General features: G+C 37.8%; 5 protein-coding genes across 5 annotated transcripts; 2 read left to right on the top strand and 3 right to left on the bottom strand.

Moving 5' to 3' along the window:
- Window positions 1-4,263: 4,263 nt before the first annotated feature.
- GCK72_015417 (uncharacterized protein) lies at window positions 4,264-5,474 on the bottom strand (the record flags this gene model as incomplete). Its single annotated transcript, XM_003091929.2, has 3 exons — window positions 4,264-4,402; window positions 4,448-5,251; window positions 5,299-5,474. The coding sequence occupies 3 exons, from the start codon at window positions 5,472-5,474 to the stop codon at window positions 4,264-4,266; spliced, it is 1,119 nt and encodes a 372-aa protein (XP_003091977.2).
- A 511-nt stretch (window positions 5,475-5,985) lies between these two features.
- On the bottom strand, window positions 5,986-6,533 carry GCK72_015416 (uncharacterized protein; the record flags this gene model as incomplete). The annotated part of the gene is made up of 2 exons (XM_053730854.1): window positions 5,986-6,124; window positions 6,175-6,533. 2 exons carry the CDS (start codon window positions 6,531-6,533, stop codon window positions 5,986-5,988), a joined length of 498 nt encoding a protein of 165 aa, XP_053585626.1.
- Window positions 6,534-8,589: 2,056 nt separating this feature from the next.
- On the bottom strand, window positions 8,590-9,915 carry GCK72_015415 (uncharacterized protein; the record flags this gene model as incomplete). Its single annotated transcript, XM_053730853.1, has 4 exons — window positions 8,590-8,701; window positions 8,837-9,634; window positions 9,684-9,785; window positions 9,836-9,915. 4 exons carry the CDS (start codon window positions 9,913-9,915, stop codon window positions 8,590-8,592), a joined length of 1,092 nt encoding a protein of 363 aa, XP_053585625.1.
- Window positions 9,916-13,963: 4,048 nt separating this feature from the next.
- Window positions 13,964-15,262, top strand: GCK72_015414 (uncharacterized protein; the record flags this gene model as incomplete). The annotated part of the gene is made up of 4 exons (XM_053730852.1): window positions 13,964-14,043; window positions 14,089-14,190; window positions 14,884-15,066; window positions 15,151-15,262. 4 exons carry the CDS (start codon window positions 13,964-13,966, stop codon window positions 15,260-15,262), a joined length of 477 nt encoding a protein of 158 aa, XP_053585624.1.
- Window positions 15,263-16,659: 1,397 nt separating this feature from the next.
- On the top strand, window positions 16,660-20,865 carry GCK72_015413 (uncharacterized protein; the record flags this gene model as incomplete). The annotated part of the gene is made up of 5 exons (XM_053730851.1): window positions 16,660-16,676; window positions 16,738-16,938; window positions 17,726-18,011; window positions 20,237-20,517; window positions 20,565-20,865. 5 exons carry the CDS (start codon window positions 16,660-16,662, stop codon window positions 20,863-20,865), a joined length of 1,086 nt encoding a protein of 361 aa, XP_053585623.1.
- Between the last annotated feature and the right edge of the window lie 325 nt (window positions 20,866-21,190).

The raw sequence follows: 21,190 nt of genomic DNA, 5'->3' as shown, positions 1-21,190 counted from the left end.
CAGTGATAACCGATCTATTTTCTGACATATTCTTCTTAGACATCTCTTCAGGTACCTGGGGCCAAAATTTTGAAAGCCGTTGATTCGTAAAATGTGGTTTTTTTCGGTGTCGGAAGACAACAGGCTCAAAAAGAAAAGTAGTTTTATCGACAGTTCAGGTTAATGCAAGTCAGACTCGCTTCGTTTTTCGACGGAATCAGAATCTACGCAAAATTTCGATCTGGATCCACTTAGAAATTAAAAAATCCGTATTGTAGAACTTTAGATATTTGATGTTTTATCTCGAAATAAGCTGAAAATCCTTCAAATAATTTACTTCAATTTTTAAAAATCACGTCAAAAATATATTTTCCTATTATCAGCGTCACATTTGTACTCATTTAGTTCAGTGGATAAGACGCTGGGTTTTTAATCAAACGGTTTCTGGTTCGAACTTTCCCAAATTTTACAAAAATTCGACGGATTGAACGTGAAAACAGAAAATATTTTTTGCGTGGTCAGGAAAACAAAAGAATTCCCCAAGAGAAATTCAGTAGAAACCATGGCTGACTAAAAGGTCCTGTAACTTCGGAGAGAGTGAATATTATCAGAAAAAAATTTGGGAATGTACTTCCATTTACCTGAAGAACAGGCCAGGATGGAAATTTTAATGAAAAATTGAGTTTGAAAAAAATGTTGCGGTCTCTAATTATGAACTCACGTTTTCATTACTCGTTTGACCCCTCCATCCACCACTTCATGTGGTATATCATGCAATACGAGTTCTCTGAATGTCTCCAAATGTTTGCGACTGAGTTGCAAGCATTCCAGATTCAAATTTGTTTCCATTGCAATCCATTTTTTGAAGAATGAATTCCATTCCTCTACCGAGATCCAATTACTTCCCAGGACCCTTTTCTATCTATTTGCAACAGTTTGTCATATCCAATTCATTGCGAGTTTCCACGACCTTCTTTCCCAATGGGTAGTAGGTATGGCTGGGCCAAAAAAAGTGGGCGGGGCTTAAGCGCGTGTAGATAATTTTGTTTTTCAGTTTTGCCGGTGTAGCTTTGTTCAAACTTCATATTTTCCGATAATTTTTTTTTAGCTGCTTAGCTAATATCTTTTTCTTGCTTTTTGCCAAATTCCATATTTCTGGAGTGGAAAAGAGCAGAGTTATGCTCAGAAATAGGCGAAAAAAGCGACAAAAAAATGTCAAGATTTTATACCCAAATTGCGCCATTAATAACTTTTCCGATTCTCGATGAAATTTTGATTTCTTTTTTTTAATCGATAGCAAATTTTGTGGCCATTTTTTTATTAAGAACCCCCTAATCGAGATTCCATACTTCTAAACGAGTTATAATCGATAGAATGGAGGCAACTTTTAATTTTGAGAAAATTTTCGGTTTTTTGATTTTTCGGTTTTTTTGCTTCACCTCGATTATCTCGAGTTCTACCCGATATTTTTTCATATAAATTGGTAACTAGATGTAAAATTAGACGAGAAATCACTTTTTCACGTCAAATTCTTGTTTTGAACCACCCCCCGCCCGGTACGGCCGGTGGTCTGCAGAAAAACGAAAAAAAACGCCTTGCTGAAGTCGGCTTCCACCGGACTGTTTTGGCTGTCCTGAAAATTTTTTGTACTAAAGTTGTTCTGATTTTTTGATATGTTGGTCAAATCGGAATTATCTAATGGAATACAAAGTTTCAGCCAAAACTGTTCAGTGGGAACTGAGCTGTGGAGAAAACGTGTTTTTCGCTTATATCGCTTAGCTCTGGAGTGTCTTCTGTCCGGCTAATATGGTTTTTTGATATGTGTTAGCCAGAAAAATGATCTAAGGGGAGAAAAAAACAGATTTAAAAAATATTGATTTTGACCCGAGTTATAGAGTCCCAAACTTCGAAGAACATTTTTGAAAGGAGACGACTGGTCGAGTCGGAGCAAGCGTGCCTCTTCCCACCACTTAAACGCCATTTGGGTGGCTACACACCAGCGAGTGTGTGGCTCAGTGGCAGTGTTGTGGTGCGTTGCTGGGGCGGTTTTTGGTTCGAGTTTCTGTCTGGTCTAATTTTTTTGTTTTTTTTAACTCGGCTCAAAATTGTCGTAGAACATTCATTTTACTACCATTCGAAAGCTCTTCACTTACTGCTTGCTTGGGTCACTTAAAATAGAAAAATGCTTATAACTTGCTTCAAAATGGTCGTAGAACAAAAATTTAAAGCTTGCTGAGCACTGCGCAAGGGGCGAAGCCCCTTCTAGCGGAGCCCGCCGGGAGGCGGGGGACGCTAGTCGGCCCCTCTTCTTAAATCGGCCCCTCTTCGTGCCGATTTGGAGTGGGCGGAGCTTGTGGTAAAAAAATGTCGACAGAAATGTCGACAAAAACGTCCGCACTCATTTTTCTTAATAACTCTCTTTGTGCTCAACTTTTTCAAAAAATTCTTTTTCATGGAGATACAAAAACTTGGGGCGCCGGTGGCGACCGCCAGGGGGTGGGTTTGGAGCATTCGCGGAAAAGTTATGAGCACAAAAGTAAGAGCAACTTTTTTCACTCAAAAAAATGGCTTGAGAAATTCACAATTTTTGCCTTTTCCTGCTTCGTACGGCGCCAGTTTTGAACATTTCGGGGGGATATTCTGGACTTAAGATCTCTGAACATCTGGCTATCGAGACATGTAAAAATTATCTGGAAATCTGGAAAAATATGATTTATGGCCATAAAAGATGGGGGACAACTTTTTTTCTCGAATTGTTCACTTTCCTCTCGATATCTCGAGTTGTATTGAACCGAGAGCTTTGAAATTTGGTACAGTTATGAAACTTGACATGGAAAAGATGGAGAAAAAAACAGATTTCAAATTGGAAATGATGCATTCGAGTTATACTCAAAAAACAGTCAAAAAATGAGCAATTATCGATCGATCCCCCTTTTTCTGCGCAAAACTTTGACCGGCTGTAACTCGCTCAGTTTTGAAAATTTTCAGGATCCGAAAAAAAGAAAATGTGTAGAAAAAAAATCTCTATCGATACATGTAAAATTCAAGATACTTTTAGCTGATAAAGCTTTCAGAAAACCGGATTTTGTGATTTTCGTGGTTTTTCGGTCATGTGGGGATTTTTTCCATTCGCTGTCCTGGGAACTGGATTCACTGAATCGCTCTGAATTTTTGACACCGATCTAAACTTTTGGAGATCTAATGGAACCAAAAAGTCCGATAAAAAAATATTGACACCGGACAATTCTGTGGAGAAACCTGAATCTCCACTGACATTTTTATCGAATACACTGACCATTTTGTCATTGTATGTGTCATTGTACAGCTGCGAGGAGCTCCCCTCTTTTCTATTCTCTCCATGACCACGTTTTTCTGTGCACAAGTGGCGTAGTGGAAGAGGGCGGGGGTGAGAATCGGTGGGGTGGGGGTTCGAAACCTTCTTATTCGTTTTTGTTTTTTTGTTTTTTGAATGAACTTTCTAAATGAATATGAAAGGAAATATTGTAAAAATTTCGAATGTTCTGATCGAATACGGGTAAAATAGCATACTTGCGACGGGCCGGGCCGGGCCGGGCCGATTTGAGAATTTTCACCCGCCCGGCCCGGTCGGCCCGGGTCACAGTACAAAAATTTGAAAATTTGAATTTTTTCGAAATTTTTTTGATTTTTTCGCAAAAAAGTTGAATTTTCGACTATGTTTTACATATCGATAAAACTCAAGTGTACATAGGATTTTTGACTATTTTTGATGAAAATTTTAAAAAATTTCGAAAAATGATGTGAAAAAATTGTGCTCATTTTTTGACTCCTTGAGATTGCAACTTTCTCTACCGGGCCGACGGGCCGAGCCGGGCCGGGCCGATATTTTGCAAGTATGTAAAATAGGATCAGTCGGTTGTGTCTGTTCTGAATTCAAAAGCTGGTCGTTCTTCCATTTTTCTCCATTTTTCTTCAAATCGAGCAAGCTAATTTTTGAATTTAAAACTTGCTAAGCACCGCACACGAGGCGCAGCCGAGTACTGCGGAGCCCGCCGGGAGGCGGGGGACGCTAGTCAGATAGATAAATGCTGCAGATTTTTTGGAAGTTTCCCATCGAAGTAATAGTTCTTAATGTGTAGAAAAGAGTTTAACTTATTTTTAATTGTAATATTATTATATTAATTAGGAAATAGGCAAAATTTTCATGAAATATAAATTACAAAATTTTTGATTACCCTTGAGAAAGGTAGAGGTCTTTTGAGTACAATTAGATAAACGGAACAGAAAGAACAAAATGAAGAACGTTCAGTTATAATTATAAGCTGTGTCTGGCCAAACAGCAATAACCAAGATTCCAGTCTGCTGATAACATACAGTAGCAGTCACACCATCCGCACGTCGAATGTCATAACCATCCCACAAAGTCCATTTGTGTCCGAAGGGGCTGGAATTCAGAAATTGTCATAATTAAAACACATTGAATTTTCACCTGGCATACTCACGATGATCCTCTACAAAAACAGCGTTATGCAGTAACCCAGCGAGCACTTGAAAGATATTGATGGAACCAGTCGTGGCCCAAAATAGTTTCAATCGAGGACACCCTCCAGACAGCCAGTGCTTCAGAAAGAGATTCAAATCAGTGTTAGTGAGGGTAGAATTCTCCAGAGCAATTTCGATCCCATCCATTGTCAATAGGTTGTCAATTGTCACCCATGGTCCGTACCAGATATCTAAGTAATCGATTCTACGGAACTTTTTGGAGAAGCGGAAATTGAGTGGAGCCTCTGAGTGAATGCTTATTTCAGATAAAGTTGTACAATCCCTCAGAAGATAAATCAATTCTTTTTCCGATGGAATGCCACCCCAGTTCGTGTAAACCACTTTTTTCAATGGTGTTTTCAGTCTTCTGTTTACCCATTCAATCATTTTGATTGCATCTTTAAATACACAGACTTCTGATACATCAATATTGAATAGATTGGTCACATAATCGGTGGTCTCTTTCAATCCATCCGTTGTATCACCATACCAGCGTAGCACAAGATTTCCATTCGAACGGTACACTCCAACATACAGCCTGTTCATTCTCACGTATTCCATTTCTTCTCTTTCCATACTTGTAACGAATGCGTAGCTACTACTTACACTCAACACACAATTGCGATTTTGAAGTGTACGGAATGATAAATTGTTGTCGTATCCTGAAACACAGAGACGTCCATCGAATGGTGCTCTTCGTTGTGTTTTTATTACAGAGTGAGTTTTCCGGGAGCAAAAAGACAGTGATACTCTGAAATTGAAAACTAAGATTTGAAATTATAATAAGAAGAAACTCACAATGCATCAGGATCCATAAAATCGATAATTCTGCCTAACGGAAGGTATGGGACATGGAGAAGAGGGAAGTGAGGTGGGGGTAACGGAATGTTCGGGATGAGCAATGATTTGATTGTTTGGAAGAAAACGGAGATTATCCAAAAGAGCAAACGAAAGAAAGAGAAGGAAGACGTCATTCTGGGAGGGAAGTCGTGGTGAGATTGAATTGGAGAAAATGGATGAATAGGAGAGAGAGCAGAGTGTGAATGACGTGGTAAGACAGATGGACTACTGTAGTTTTCCCATGTCACTCACATTCTGTTTGCTTCCCGCAGTCTCATATCTCATCTTCCCATCCTTGAACGAATAGCTCATTGTTCAAATCATTTGTGTTCTTCTGATCTTCCCAGAACGCTTTTCGTCTGGGTAGTGTTCCAAATGTGAGTTTTAGAAAAATTGATTGCAAAACCATCGGCAATTGTAGATGGATGACATTTGACAACCTACCCAAAAAACCACTATCGTCATTTCTGGATTTAACATATCATCTTCATTAATAATAATAATTTGGTGAAATTCGTGATCAATTCTTGTTTAAACAAATTATAAGACGGTAGACATTGAAAAAAGTTTAAGTGGCTGCCACTGTAGTTGAACATAGGTAGTTGGATAAACAAAACGGAGGGAACAAAATTTAAAAAAAAACGTTTAATTATAATTATAAGTGGTCTCTGGCCAAACAGCAATAGCCAAAGTTCCATTCCCCTGTTCGCATACTGTAGCTGTCACACCATCCGCACGTTTGGTGTCATATCCAAATGACAAAGTTCTGTTGTATCCAAATGGGCTGAAATAGGAAATTATGAGAAACTACTGATATATCAAACTTTGTATTACCTGGTGTAGTTACGACGATCCTCCACAAAAACGGCGTTATGCATGAGACCATCAAGTACTTGTAAGATATCTACAGAATCAATTCTAGCGCGGAATAGTTTCAATCGAGGACACCCTCCAGACAGCCAGTGCTTCAGAAAGACATTCACATCACTACTAGTCAGAGTGGATGATTTCAGAATAATATCAATTCCATCCATTGTTAATAGGTTATCGATTGTCACCCATTGCCCATGCCAGATATCTAAGCAATCGCAGTCCCTCACGAGGTATATAATTTTATTTTCTGCTGGGCAAGCAACCCAGGCAACCACTTTTTTCAATGGTGTCTTTTGTCTACTGTTCACCCATTCAATCATTTTGAATAAATCGTCAGATACACAGACCTCTGACACATCATTATTGAATAGATTGGTCACATAGTCAGTTATATCTTTCAATCCATCCGCTGTGTTCCCCAGTATAAGACAAGATTTCCATCCGAACGGTGTACTTCAACTGGAACGTACTGTCCGATCATTTTAATATAATTACTTCTCTCAGTATTGGGAAAAAACGAACAATCGCAGACACTCAACACACAATCGCGATTTCGAAATGTACAGAATGACAAATTGCTGTGGAATTCTGACACACAGAGACGTCCATTGAATGGCGCCTTTTGTTGTGTTTTTATTACAGAGTGAGTTTTCCGGGAGCAAAAAGACAGCGATACTCTGAAATTGAAAACTAAGATTTGAAAACATAATAGGAAAAAACTCAATAAGTGAAACATTGTGGTCTCTATCTGTATCCATTTGCATGGATAAAACGTCGATTGTCTGCTTCTTGAATGTTTCCAATATATGTGTACTCAACTGTTTTCATTCTTCTATTGGATCCTTTGAATAATTATATACCTTCCGTCTAACGTAGCCATTCGTTTCCCTCTCCTCAACCTTTTTATCCATTTGCGTGTCTGATGTCATTATATACTGGCATGATGATAGATTGTCAGTTCCATTAAGCCAAATTTTTAGCGTGAAATTTTCAACAAAAAAATTAATTGAGTATTCCGAATAGAAGTTTATCACCTTCGCTACTGCTCTGGTCCGTTTGTTAATTATTGAGAAGTTGATTCTGAAAGATATTCTATTCTTCCACTATCTGGAAAGATACTATACGAGACTTACATTTCGATTGGATCCATCGTTTTGAGGATTTCTTCGATGACATGAAACGGGAGACGGAGTATCGGGAACGTCTTTTTTCTATGATTCCTAATCATTTTTATTCTGAAAATCATACAATTTCTAACAGCTGTAGAGTTTGACTCTGGGCTTACATTGAAACCATTCCCTTATATACTTCTTCCATTGCTCGAAACGGTAGACGGAGAATTGAGAACGGTTTTGTAGGGTTCATTCTACAGGAGCTATCGATAAACGAGAAGAAAGATAATATGGGACAACGAATGAGTATGAATGAGGCAATTTGTGATGGCAGGAGGCGGAGGAATGTTCGAGAAGATTCTGATCGACTACGGGGTTCTGGGAAACTAAACAACGAGAAAAGCTGGTCTACCTTGAGTAGATGCGTAATGGCTACACTACGTGAGATACACAAATAGAGAGAGATGTAACTAATATTGCGGACAGAGTATTGCGGACATAGCAGTGGAGACGCATTTGAATCTGAAATTCTTGGAACTCGGTTATAGAGTTTCAGAGAACTCAGAGCTCTCGTATTGTACGATATACCACATGAAGCGGTGGACGAAGTAGTCATTGAAAACGTGAGTTTATAATGTTTTCAATTTTATTCAAAATGTAGAGAACAGAAATTGCAACTTCCTCTGAAATGTTCCATTGTTTTTTAAGTCATTGTAATGAAAGAATAGGGATAACCGGAGGTGTCGACATCCAACGTGTTGATGGAAGGACTGCCACATTCTTCGTGCAAGATAATGTTTTCATGAAGAGTGTTCATCATTAAATCGCTTTAATTGACTATGTCTGTATTTTAAATATCTGTCATTCCCATTATATCAATTTTAATAAAACATTTTACGTTTTCCATAATTCATAAGCTTCTGAAATTTATTTTCTAACCATATTGAAATTAACCAGATCTTTCTGGGTGTGCAGAATTGAAGTTTATTGAAGATTTATAATACTATTAGAGAAGCGTACAGATGAAAGTGGCGCTGAGGGAAAAGGGAATAGCAAAGTAAAACAGGAAAAGGAAACAAGTTAGGGATACGGAAATTGAATTTGAATAAGCTTGCGCTTGGCCTCATATACTGGTGGGGGAGGGGAAGTCTTTGGCGCCCGCGAGGGTAGGGCAAAGGGTGGGATACAAAAAGATGAGAATAAAACAAGGTGAGAGATAGGAGTGCACATGGAAGCAAGTTTTAATTTAAAAAAAAGAAAAAGCTCATTGAACACTCATCGAAAAACTATTAGAGTGTGCGATGAATGTTGCCGTCTTCCCATCAATACGTCGGATGTCGATTCCTCCGTTTATCTCTGTCTTTTCATCACGATAACTGAAAATATATTGAATATTTTATGGGAATAGCACCAGGAACATTTAGATTGTTATGCCTTTCTTAAAACTTTCTCAGACTGTAAGAGCTCATGATATCGTACAAAAAGGTTAGACTTAATCCTTATCAACTCACGTTATCAGGGTTCGTTTGACTCCTTCATCCACCACTTCATGTGGTATATCATATAATACAAGTGCTCTGAATTCTTCAATTGGCTTGAAATCAAATGCCAATAATTCCAGATACAAATGAGTTTCCATTGCAATCCATTTTTTAAAGAACGAATTCCACTCCTTGTTTGAAATTTGATGTGTTCCAATAATCACTTGGACACTATCTATTTCCAACAGTTTCTCATATTCAATCCATTCCGCATGTTTAATGAATAACTCCCTCAAATTTTTTGGAATTTTCCCATCAAAATTGTCGTTTTTGATGTGTAGATGAAAATTTAGCTCATTGGCAACTGTGATATTTGCTAGGAGATCTGCGGCGTGTTCATCTACGTCATTCTCATCTTCCCACTGATACACATTGCAGTCGTTCACTGATTTCACATTAGTCTTCAAAAAATCAATAATCGAAACGTTTTGATCTACGAATACATCTATAAACACTGTTAAAACATCGATTGTCTCTTTATTGAATATTTCCAATACATATTTGCACAACTGTTTCCATTCATCCACCGGATCCTTCGAATACTTGAATACCTTCCGGAAAATGAACCCATCACGTTCTTCTTCCACAGTTTTTTCAAGTTTTTGCTTGTATGATGTCATTAGATAAAGGCATGACACCAGATTATTAGTGCCAAGTATTGTTATTCCCATTGTTTTATCTACACAAAGTTGAACGGAATATTTCGAATAGAAGGTCATCTTTTCTGTTACTGCTTTGGCTCGTTTGGACGTCATTGAGAGGTTGATTCTGAAACAGATATCCTTTTTCACCTTTTGAGAAAGTTTTAGTGACTTACATTTCGATTGGATCCATCACTTTGAAGATTTCTTCGATGGCAAGAAACGGTAGACGGAGTATCGGGAACGTCTTTTTTCTACGGTCGCTAATCATTTTTATTCTGAAAATCATAAAGATTATATTAACTGTAGGTTCTGACTATGAACTTACATAGAGTGCATTCCTTTAGAAACTTCTTCCATTGCTCGAAATGGTAGACGGAGAATTGGCAATTGCTTTAGAGGTTTCATTTTGGAGGAGCAATCGATCGACTAGAAGAAAGAGAAGACAACGGATGAGGAGGAATCAGGCAATGTGTGATGAGGAGGAGGAAGAACCTTCGAAAAGGATCTAGGTGACCAAGGGGTTCTGGGAAACTAAACAATAGGAGCAACTGGTCTAACTAATTACGTGAGGATGCGTGGAATTTATAGGTGTTAATTCGACAACGCGACACAAAGCACGACCTTGAGTATCAACCTGATGACCTGACGATAAGGATCTGCTCTACATTCTGTGCATATAAGGAAGATGAAATCGTCTCTTGATTATTCACTCTCTGCAGTTCTACCGTGTTTTCCGATGAAGTCTTAACAACTAGCTTTCTGGATCCCTACAACAACAAGAGTCGGGGATGAAGTCTTCTAACTGATGAGGGAAGGGTTGGTGAGTAGTACTGAGGGGCAATAGGCGGTGGAAGAAGGGAAGAATGTTCGAGAAAGATGTGAACGACCAAGGGTTCTGGGAAACTAAACAATAAGAACAACTGGTCTACCCAACTGGTCGACGTTCGAGAAGATTCTTCTCAAGATAGATTGCAATGGAAATGTCAAATATTGGTCATAATGGGTGTGAATGTGTGTTAGCTACACTGTCGAATTACATGACCAATAGGAAAGTTAATAAGTACAAAGAATATCTGTCTCGGCAAGTGTCGCCAAGTCTAGCACGAGCCTCCCACAAGTCTAGGCGCTCATCTCCCACAAGTGTTACGTAAAAGCAGGCCAAGACTTATGGGAGGCTTGGCGAAAGTGCGGTCCAGGTACTGGCCTGGCTTATTGATTTCAGGAAAACATTTTACGTTGTCTATCATGAAACTCCTGAAATGCATTGTACTAATCCATTGACAATAACGTGATTTTCCTGGGTTACTGGTTGATATGGGATTTGACAAAACCAAGAACATCTGTCTCTATTTGACGTACTTTTTTTGAAGAATGTTTGAGCTCTCAGCGGGTTTCAAAGCGAATGAAACAATTTCCTCGATATGAAAATAAAGTCACAGACACACATACATTATTCTATGAACAGTTAGTAACACCTGTCTCTATTTGTGTATCTCAGTAGTTAGAGAGTGTAGTCATTACGCCTCTACTATAGGTTGACCAGTTGTTCTTATTGTTTAGTTTCCCAGAAAAGCTTGGTCACTCACATCCTTATCGAACATTCTTCCCTCCTCACCTTCACTCATTGCCTTATTCATACTCATTCATTGTCCTCCATTCTCATTTTTCTCGTTTATCGATGGCTCTTATAGAATAAAACCTCCACAGCAATTGCCGATACTCCGTCTACCGTCTCGAGCAATGGAAGAAGTATCTAAGGGAATTCACTCAATGTAAGTTCATAGTCAGACTCTACTGTTGATTGATATTTTATGATACCAGGTTAAAAAGAAAGAAACAAAACAGTCCCTTTCAGAATGAAAATGATTAGCAATCATAGAAATATTAAATTCCCAATCCTCGGTCTCCCGCTTCTCGCCATCGAAGGAATCTTCAAAACGATGCATCCAAACGAAATGTAAGTCACTGAAACTTTTCCGAATTGTGAAAAGAAAAGAAAAACTTAACCAATAATCTATTTTAGAATCAATTTCTCAATGATTAGCAAGCGGACCAGAGCAGTAGCAAAATTGATGAGCTTCTATTCGAAATATTCAATTCATCTTTCTGTTGGAAATTTCACGCTGAACATTGGGCTGTATGGAACTAATGAGAAAATATCATGCACTTATGTAATGACATCAGACGAAAAAATTAATAGAAAGATTGAGGAAAATGAATATAATGGTCACATTGAACGAGAGGTACATAATTATTCAAAGAATCCGGTGGATGAATGGAAACAGTTGTGTAAACATGTATTGGATATATTCAAGAAGCAGACTATCGATGTTTTATCAATGCACATGGATGCATTCGCAGATCAAAACATTTCGATTATTGATTTTTTAAAAGCTAATGTGAAATCAGTGGACGAATGCTTTCTATACCAATTGGATGAAGAAATCAACGTAGATGAGAATTTCGCATATCTCCTTAATAATATTACAATTAATAATAAGTTAGCCTCTTGCCTACACATTAAAAACTATTATTTCGATGGGAAAATTCCAAAAAATCTGAAGGAATTAAGTGGATAATGTTATTTTTCCTTACTCAATAGGCCATATTTCCTACATCCGTCCCCTAAATGAACGAATGAATAATAGAGGTTAGATATCTCTTCCATTTTAATGTGTTTTCAGCCGCTACAATCAAACTCAAAAGAAAAAAGGAGGGATCGACATTCACCGTATCGACGGGAAGACTGCCACATTCTTGGTGCTTCGTTCTGGATTTGGAGACAGTTTCGTGATGTGTATTCACTAACCCTGTTTTCTATCTCGTTGTCATTTTGTCTGTTGGTATGTCTTTTCTGAACTGACTACTTTTCAAAGTGGTTCTCTTATCAGAGTTTTTCATGTGCCTTTTCAAAGATTTCACTTTCCATTTCTCAAAATACATACAACCTCTGTTCCCCTCTATTTGTGTACCAAAAGTTATTTTTCTGAATAAAGTTGTTGTTTTTCTAGACTCTAAATCGTCGATTAAACCGAATCACCAATAACCTATATTTCATGATAAATGCATTTTCCGGTAGCGCTCGAAATGGGACGAGTTGGGACGTCCCGCGTCCCCGTCCCGCGCGTCCCGGATTGTCATAAAACGGTTGAAAATAAACGTATATTTTTGAGACTTTGGGAATCGGGTCCCCAGCTATGTCTTCCGATTCTGTGAAAGTTTCACTATTCTCCGACAAAAACTGACAGTTTTCCGAAATTACCGGAAAAAAGTGGGACGCCCCATTTCGAGCGCTATTTTCCGGTAATATATTCATTTCGAATTGACATTGATGAAGAAATAGAGTTCCGGGTTAATGGGCCTAAACATATGGCACAGTGACATTACGTATTCACATTCACAGCACTCGTATTTTGCATGACAACCGCATGAAGTAGTGGATGAAGGAGTCAAACGAGTCTTGAATATGTGAGATTATAATGTTTTCAAGTCTATTCAAGACATCGAAAACAGAAATTACACCTTTTGTGAAGCAGAAAATATCAATATTCCCATTGCATTTCCCCTGAAATTTTCCATTTATTTTCAGTTTTCTAAATAGAAAGGCAGAGATAAGATAAGGGATCGATATCAGACGAATCGATGGAAAAACTGCAACATTCTTCGTTTACCGAATGTTGTTGGTGGAGCGTTTCGTTATGAGTATTCATTGAATCTTTTCTATCTATCATATCAGTGCTCCCAATTTTTTAATCACAATGCAATAATTCACGTTTTTCATCTGCAATAAACTCATAATCATACTAATTAACTGCCAATAACCACCTATCATTTCTATAACAGGAATAAGATGGCTTCTGCGTTGATACCCGGAAAGAGGAATTTTTTATTCAGCACAAATACAAATCAGCATTATCACCTTGTCGGGAAAAGCCGTGCCGGGACTTGTTGGGAGACGGTAGTCCTTTGTCAAACTTAGAGTATGATTGGGATTCGCCAAGCCAGTTTACAAGAGAGTGAATGTTCAAGATACGACCAATTCCGACAGCGTCCTCTTCACACATGCATTCACACATGCTTCATGCATAGAATGAAAAGCGATCCTTATCGTCAGGTCATCAGGCGGAGTTTGAGAGGGCACTTCCAGTCACGGTTTACGTTTCACACAGTTGTTAGTGCTCATTTCAATATTATTTCTTTGTTTGAGTAGATTATGGTACATCATGTGTAAGTATGGCAATGGACCAGGCTTAATGCTCAAGATCGTGAATTAACACCTAATAATTCCACATATCCTCAGGTAATTAGTAAATCAGCTGTTCTTATTGTTTAGTTTCCCAAAACCCCCTGGCCACTCAGAACCTTCTCGAACATTCCTCCGCCTCCTGCCACCACTCATCCCTACTCATTCATTGTCCCTCTTTCCCCTTCGTCTATTGATTGCTCCTGCAGAATGAAACCTTTAAAACAATTGTCAATTCTCCGTATACCGTTTCGAGCAATGGAAGAAGTATCTAAGGGAATGCACTCAATGTAAGTTCATAGTCAGACTCTTGGTAGAAACTTTAAGATTTTCAGAATAAAAATGATTAGCAACCGTAGAAATAATGAGTTCCCAATACTCCGTCTACCGTTTCTTGCTATTGAAGAAGTACTCAAAGCAATGGATCCAATCGAAATGTAAGTCAGGGATAATATCATCTCAGATGGTGAAAAAAGGGAAAACTTATAGTCGTTTTTAAAAAAGCATCTCTTTCAGAATCAACTTCTCAATGATTTCCAAACGGACAAAAACAGTAGCAAAAAATATGACCTTCTATTCAAAATATGCTATCAGCCTTTATATAGAGAAAACATTGGGAATATCTATTAATGGAACTAATTATCTGGTGGCATGTAGTTATCTCATGACATCAGACAAACAAATGGATGGAAAGATTGAGCAGAGTAAATATAGTCGATGTATTACTCGCAGAATATTCAAGTATTCGAAAGATCCAGTGAACGAATGGAAGCAGTTGTGTAAGCATGTATTGGAAATATTCAAGAAGCAGACAATTAATAATTTATTCATGGTTTTGGATGCATTCGCAGATCAAAACATTTCGATTATTGATTTTTTGAAGACTAACGTAAAATCAGTGAACAGATGCAGCCTATTCCAATGGGATAAAGAAAACAACGTAGAAGAGAACTTTGCTTATTTCTTAAATAATATTACAATTAACAATAAATTATTTTCATTGTTACACATAAAAACTATTATTTTGATGGGAAAATTCCAAAACATCTGAAAGAATTATATATCGGCAACTCGCAATGGATTGGATATGAGAGACTACTGGAGATAGATAGTAAGCATGTAATTCTGAGAAGTGATCGAATCACAAATGAAGAATGGAATTCGTTTCTCAAGAAATGGATAGCAATGGAAACAAATCAGAATCTGGAATGCTTGGAACTCAGTCGCAAACATTTGGAAGAATTCAGAGCACTCGTATTGCATGATATACCACATGAAGTAGTGGATGGAGGAGTCAAACGAGTATTGAAAAAGTAAGTTCATAATAATTTTGATTATATTCACAACATAGAGAACAGAGATTTCAAATTCCTCTGAAATGTTCCATTTAATTTCAGTTTTCTAAATCGAACTGATGAGATAAACGGAGGGATCGACATCCGGCGAATCGATGGAAGGACGGCAACATTTTTCACGCAATTTGATAATTTTTGGATGAGTGTTCATTAAATCGTTTTAATTGTCTGTATTTCATTCCCAATTTGTCAATTCCAATAAAACAACCATTATAGACTTAGGGAGACGTGCTTTATTGTATTTTTAGCATAAAAGACTCTATTAATCAAAAAAAAACGGTTAACATCGGGCAAATTGATATCAGACGGGTGGATGGAGTCCCTGAAACATTCATGGGTCCATGACATAGTTGTCCGGAATCCGGAATCCGGAAATTCCGGATTCCGGAATTCCGGGTTTTTTTTTGACATTCCGGTTCCGGTTCCGGATTCCGGAAAATGAAAATTTTCATTCCGGTTCCGGATTCCGGATTCCGGTTTTTCGGAAAATGGCATTCCGTACAACTATGGTACATGAGTCTAGAGAGATAGAACTGCTCTTTTTTGTTGCAAGACACGCTGTTCCTTTACTTGCATCGAACCCTAAATTTTTTAACTGAGAAAAGTCACTTTTCTTTTTTTTTCACGCTTCACTACCTATTTCATTGTTCTAATTGTTCGCATCAGTTTTTTAAGAGTTCTTCTTTTCCAGAGCCGTTTCCTCATCGCATTTATGGCATTCTGCCGCACGAAGTGGTTGATAAAACGTCACCATAACTTACCATGAGGTAGATTATCTCAAAAAGTTTCAAGGAATATTTGTGCGTTTTCCGCTACTTATCGTGTCAGTTCAGTGTTTTTAGTTGGGAAGAATAACTAAAAATTCATGAAATTTGAATTTCGAAACTTGGCGACAACTCTCTCTTTCGAAATTTTTTCGTGAGATTTCCGAAAGATCTTTCGGAAAATCTTTCGAAAGATATTTCGAATTTTAAATATTTCGAAAAAAAAGTTTCGCCAGCACACATTGCAAAAGACTCACATTTCATCAATTTCCATGGATTTAATCACATTTTTCAGAGAAAAAAAAGGTAGTTTTCTTAATGGGAAAGTCCGGGGTACTGGGTTCGCAATCATTACGATTATTGCTTTCCGGGAGAGAAAATCTATAAGTGCGAAGAGGAGGGCGACGTGGGCTGTGGCCTCTCAACACAGGGTTTTGATAAATTTCATTAAAAAGGCGAAAAATCAAAAAAAAAATGAAATGCTGTAATACGCGAAAGACTGAGTAAAAACGAGAGACGCAGAGACACCGCTAATGCGTCAGTGCACGGATAGTACGCCTTGTTGACAGATCGACGTCACAAAGCTCCTCAGGATTTTGGAGGTGTAGGGACCAGTGGCCACTGCGCACACAAAACCCTGTGTTGAGAGTCCACAGCCCACGTCGCCCTCCTCTTCGCACTTATTGATTTTCTCTACGCAATAATCGTAATGATTGCGAACCAGGTACCCCGGCCTTTCCCATTAAGAAAACTACCTTTTTTACCTCTGAAAAATGTGATTAGATCCATGGAAATTGATGAAATGTGAGTCTTTTGATATTTTAATATGGGAACTGTCGTAATTTTTCTTATTTCCTTTCTCCAGAATAAAAACAGCCATCACCTCAAAGTATATGGAATCCCTAGTAAAAATGTCTTATATCCGGATTAAAGAGGCAACGATTTTTTTCAATGGTGAAAACACGGCGATTTCTTTGTTCAATCCAAAATTGATAATTTGTTGTGGGGCCTCAACTCGAAACCTTACCAATTCACCGAAAGTGATGAAACAAGAATTGAAGTCATGGTGAGTGTTTGAAGTGTTGTAAAATCTAGAGCTTCACTTTTGTAGTTGACAAGTTTTTAACACGGGTAGCACCGAAGGAGTTATACAACTGCAGGGTTGTCGCAAATGCTCTTGATTTAAATTTGTTTTTGCAGGGGTTTGAGCACGGTTGGGAAATTCCGTGCCGGGCATTTGAATTTTTTTTGCAAAAAAGTCGAATTTTCGACTATGTTTTGGAATATCGATAAAAACTGAAGAGTACGAGAATTTTGGAGAATTTTGATTACTTTTCAATGAAAATTTCGAAAAACATGTGAAAAAATTGTGCACATTTTTTGAATCCGGGCCGGGCCAGCCCGGGATTTCCCAACCCTGGTTTTGAGAGACATATAATATGATATCAAGCAGAGTTGTTGGGAAGTAAACTCGGAAGTTAGACGGAAGTGAGTTTTATTTCGACAATATGAAACGAACTTCAAAAACATGAAGTTAATATGTTGTATTGATGGTTTTACTACCCATCGAGCATAAAAAATTCTGAAATTTTTCTTATCCCCTACCAGTAGACCCGAAAAAGCAGCCGAATTTGAAACCCGGAAGTCGGAAGTCGGAAGTGAAGACTTTTTCGGGTCTACTGGTAGGGGATAAGAAAAATTTCGGAATTTTTTATGCTCGAAGGGTAGTAATACTATCAATACAACATATTAACTTCATATTTTTGAAGTTTGTTTCGAATTGTCGAAATAAAACTCATTTCCGTCTAACTTCCGAGTTTACTTCCCAACAACTCTGATATCAAGTTGTTCAGGTTGTCTGAAAGATCAACAATTCTCGAAAACACACGTCAACTATTCATCCGGATTAACAACATGTTCCAGTGTGGTCCATACACATTGGACATTGTCTCGGCCGGACTGAATTCTACAGCTGGAGAGATATTGGCGATTTCGGAATTTCAAAAATTTGAAGTGTTATGTTTGAACGGAGGAAAATTTGAAAAAGATGAACTGGATGCTGTGATGGACTTTGACAGGGAAGATCAAGATTTGGATATAGTCACAGGGCAAATTCCAGAAGACTACTACCACCCGAATGTTAGTTTGACCACACTAGTAAACCACATACAGTAGCGAGCATAAGTGAGTATACCTCCATACTTTCATATGTATCTCAGCTGGAACAAGTCCGTTTTGCATAAACTTTTTTTAAAAATAGCTGAAGTATCCAGTAAAATTGACATAAGTTTTTTGAAACTGCTGTAATTAAATTAATGAAAATTTAAATTTGATGTTTCATGTAAAATTCAACTCAAACTCGCAAATTGTTACTGTTTTATAATCAAAAAACATAAAAAATTGGGCAAAAGTTGGAAACCAAAATTTTTCTCAAAAACATTATTTCTAATTATAAGATTGTTACTAAACATATTACGCATCTTTTCTCGCAATTTTCAACCAAATTGAACCATTTTTCGATGAGTTATGACAATTTAGCCAAGCATACCACTTTGGACTTCTGGAGTTGTAGCACGGTGATCAAGATGCACAGAAGCATTCTAACAGCATATTTTATTTTTATGAACGTTGCTCAACATTTTTAACTCAAAAAATCATAGAGTCCAGTTCAAAAATAAAAAGTTTTTTTTCGGATTTTGAAATCAAGATCAGGAAAAATCGATAATCTTAAAAATCAGTTGATCACTTCGGACAAAAAACGTATGTCAATTTTACTGAATATTTCAGCTATTTTTGAAAAAAAAGTTTATGCAAAACGGACTTGTTTCAGCTGAGATACATATGAAAGTATGGAGGTATACTCACTTATGCTCGCTACTGTACCTGTCGTATTCCGGTCCGGCCCGGTCGATCTGCATTCAAACAGAGTACTTATGTATTAGCGCGGAACTGTTGTCATAACTGCGCCCTACCGGAAGCCTCTTGAAAAATATTATTTTTCTCTACGTCTCTCTACCCGCAATTTTCTTTAATTCTGACAGAGTGCGGGGTAATGAAAAGAGTGATGTGCTAGTATCATTCTTGAACGGTATTGGCAACCGCGCTCCACCAAAATTCTCTCTTGTGAAATATCTCTATTTTTCTGCATTTCTCAATTTTTCACGGTACACAGCATCAAAAAAAGAAGAAAATTAGCCGTAGGGCACGTTTGCATTGCCTACAGTAACTCTCAACAAAAAAGTCACATTTTTACCTTTTCGGGCACATAAAAGCTTCAATATCTCGATTTCCTGAAATGCTTCCTCAGAATGCATATCCATTTAGTGTAGAGGAAGACTTTTTGTATAATTTTGTGAATTTTCATACTCTATTATTTCGTATTCGTGGTATTGTATGCAAAATCAGCCTGTCTGCCCCGTCTTCGGCGGTTCATCTAAATGAATTTTCCACTGATTTCCGCCAATTTTATAATCTTTTCTCTTGTAGTTTTTGAAAGTTTGAGAAAACATGTAATTCCGACTTCCGACTTCCGACTTCCGACTTCCAACTTCCGACTTCCGGGCGTTTTTTCCCTTCCGACTTCCGACTTCCGGTTAAGGAAATTCACTTCCGACTTCCGACTTCCGGATAAGGAAATCGCTTCCGACTTCCGGATAAGAAATTTTCACTTCCATGCAACTCTGGTACCCACCCCTTTTTAAATGTGCCGCATGGCCGAGTGGTCTAAAGCGCCGGTCGTACTCCAAAGCGCGTCCGTCCAGTTTTGCCCACCGGAATTCCTTCCTTCGACTTCCTTCTTCCGGGCCTTTTTTCACTTCCTTCTTCCTTGTTCCTTCTTCCGTTGAAAAGTTTACTAAAATTTTATAATTTTCGACGGAATTTTGGCGGAATTTTGGTGGTTTTTGACGGAATTTTGTATGAAACAACATCAGAATTCGTTTTCAGAGATGAGTAGAAAAAAGTTTCCTCAAATTTGTCATTTTCAAAATTAACTTCCGATTTCCCGGTTCGGAACCCAAGTTCCTTCTTCCGGGCCTTTTTTCACTTCCTTTCACTTCCTTCTTCCTTCTTCCTTCTTCCCTTTTCAAAAATTTTACCACAGCTCTGATAAGAATGATCAGTCTTTCCGAAGAAACTGAGTTTTTCGGTGTTACTTCAGCTGGGTTTCCAACTTTCGAGGTCGCAAAACTTTTTCTGAACAGAAAGAAAATTTTGATTTTTATGACTTTCTGATGGTGTAAATGTCAGAAAATCTCAAAACATTTCCTGATTTATCTAAATACTATGCGAGAGAGTATGCTAATGAGTGATACGCAGACGGTGGGTGGAATTTTGAAACTGAGTTTGAACCAACATTATTACAGCTCTTCCAGTACACTGATGTCCGTTATTGTGATGCTCGTTGGATTCGTCTGGAACATCTTCTCTCAGTCAAGAATGAAAATTGTATGATCCAACTTGGAAAGAACAAATTAACTGTTGTCGACATCAACAAACTTCTTTTATTCTGGGCGAATTCTGAAAACGACTTATTCGATAGAATTCAAATTGAAAGAGATGAGCAATTAATAATAACAGACGAAGTTCTGTTCAACGACTTAGTTGTATTGCAATCAAAACGTGAAAAGTCGTGGAACATTCTGCTGTAAGTTTGTGTCAGTCCAGTCTCCACTAAAACGTATTCGTTTTCAGCGCAGTGAATTCACCGGCAAACCGAAAAAGGCAAATACTGAGTATATTTTGGGGTTTGACACATTTTTTCATTCATACCTGGTCTATTGATAAGCGCATTTTTTTTGACGATGAACCGTATGCTCGTGAATATGAGCTTCTGAACATGTTACAACGGAGAAGAGCATTGGAGGAAAAGATGAGGACAGTAAAAGAGAATAATCAAATAATCGTGGAAATCCAAGAAGAGATTGATGAAATTACGAACGAACTTCGCAGGAGACGCATGCGTTTTGGAAACGGAATTCCTGTCATGACATAATTTTTTTTAGTGATAGAGCTGTGCTCAGCAGAGCTGTGCGGAATTCCGTCAATTGCCATCAATTTACGATGCTCCGACGCGTGTTGTTTGTATGTTCCTAAAAATAGCTTTCGACATCCGTTTTGAAAAAATTACTTCCGACTTCTGCCCTTTTTTCATTTCCTTCTTCCGACTTCCTTTTTTGAAAATTTTACTTCCGCGCAGCTCTGTTTCTCAGCTCAAAGAATTTCTTTCTATCTAAATCCTACCGACAAATGTGTTCTTCCTATTTTTATTTTTATTTTTTTTTAATAAAACAAATAATATTCCTTCAAATCTGCTTGTT

The sequence above is a fragment of the Caenorhabditis remanei genome, chromosome IV (assembly GCF_010183535.1).
Source record: "Caenorhabditis remanei strain PX506 chromosome IV, whole genome shotgun sequence".
NCBI classification, from domain to species: Eukaryota; Metazoa; Nematoda; class Chromadorea; order Rhabditida; family Rhabditidae; genus Caenorhabditis; species Caenorhabditis remanei.
Note: the sequence above shows the minus strand (reverse complement) of the source record. Positions and strands in the feature narration are given on the sequence as shown.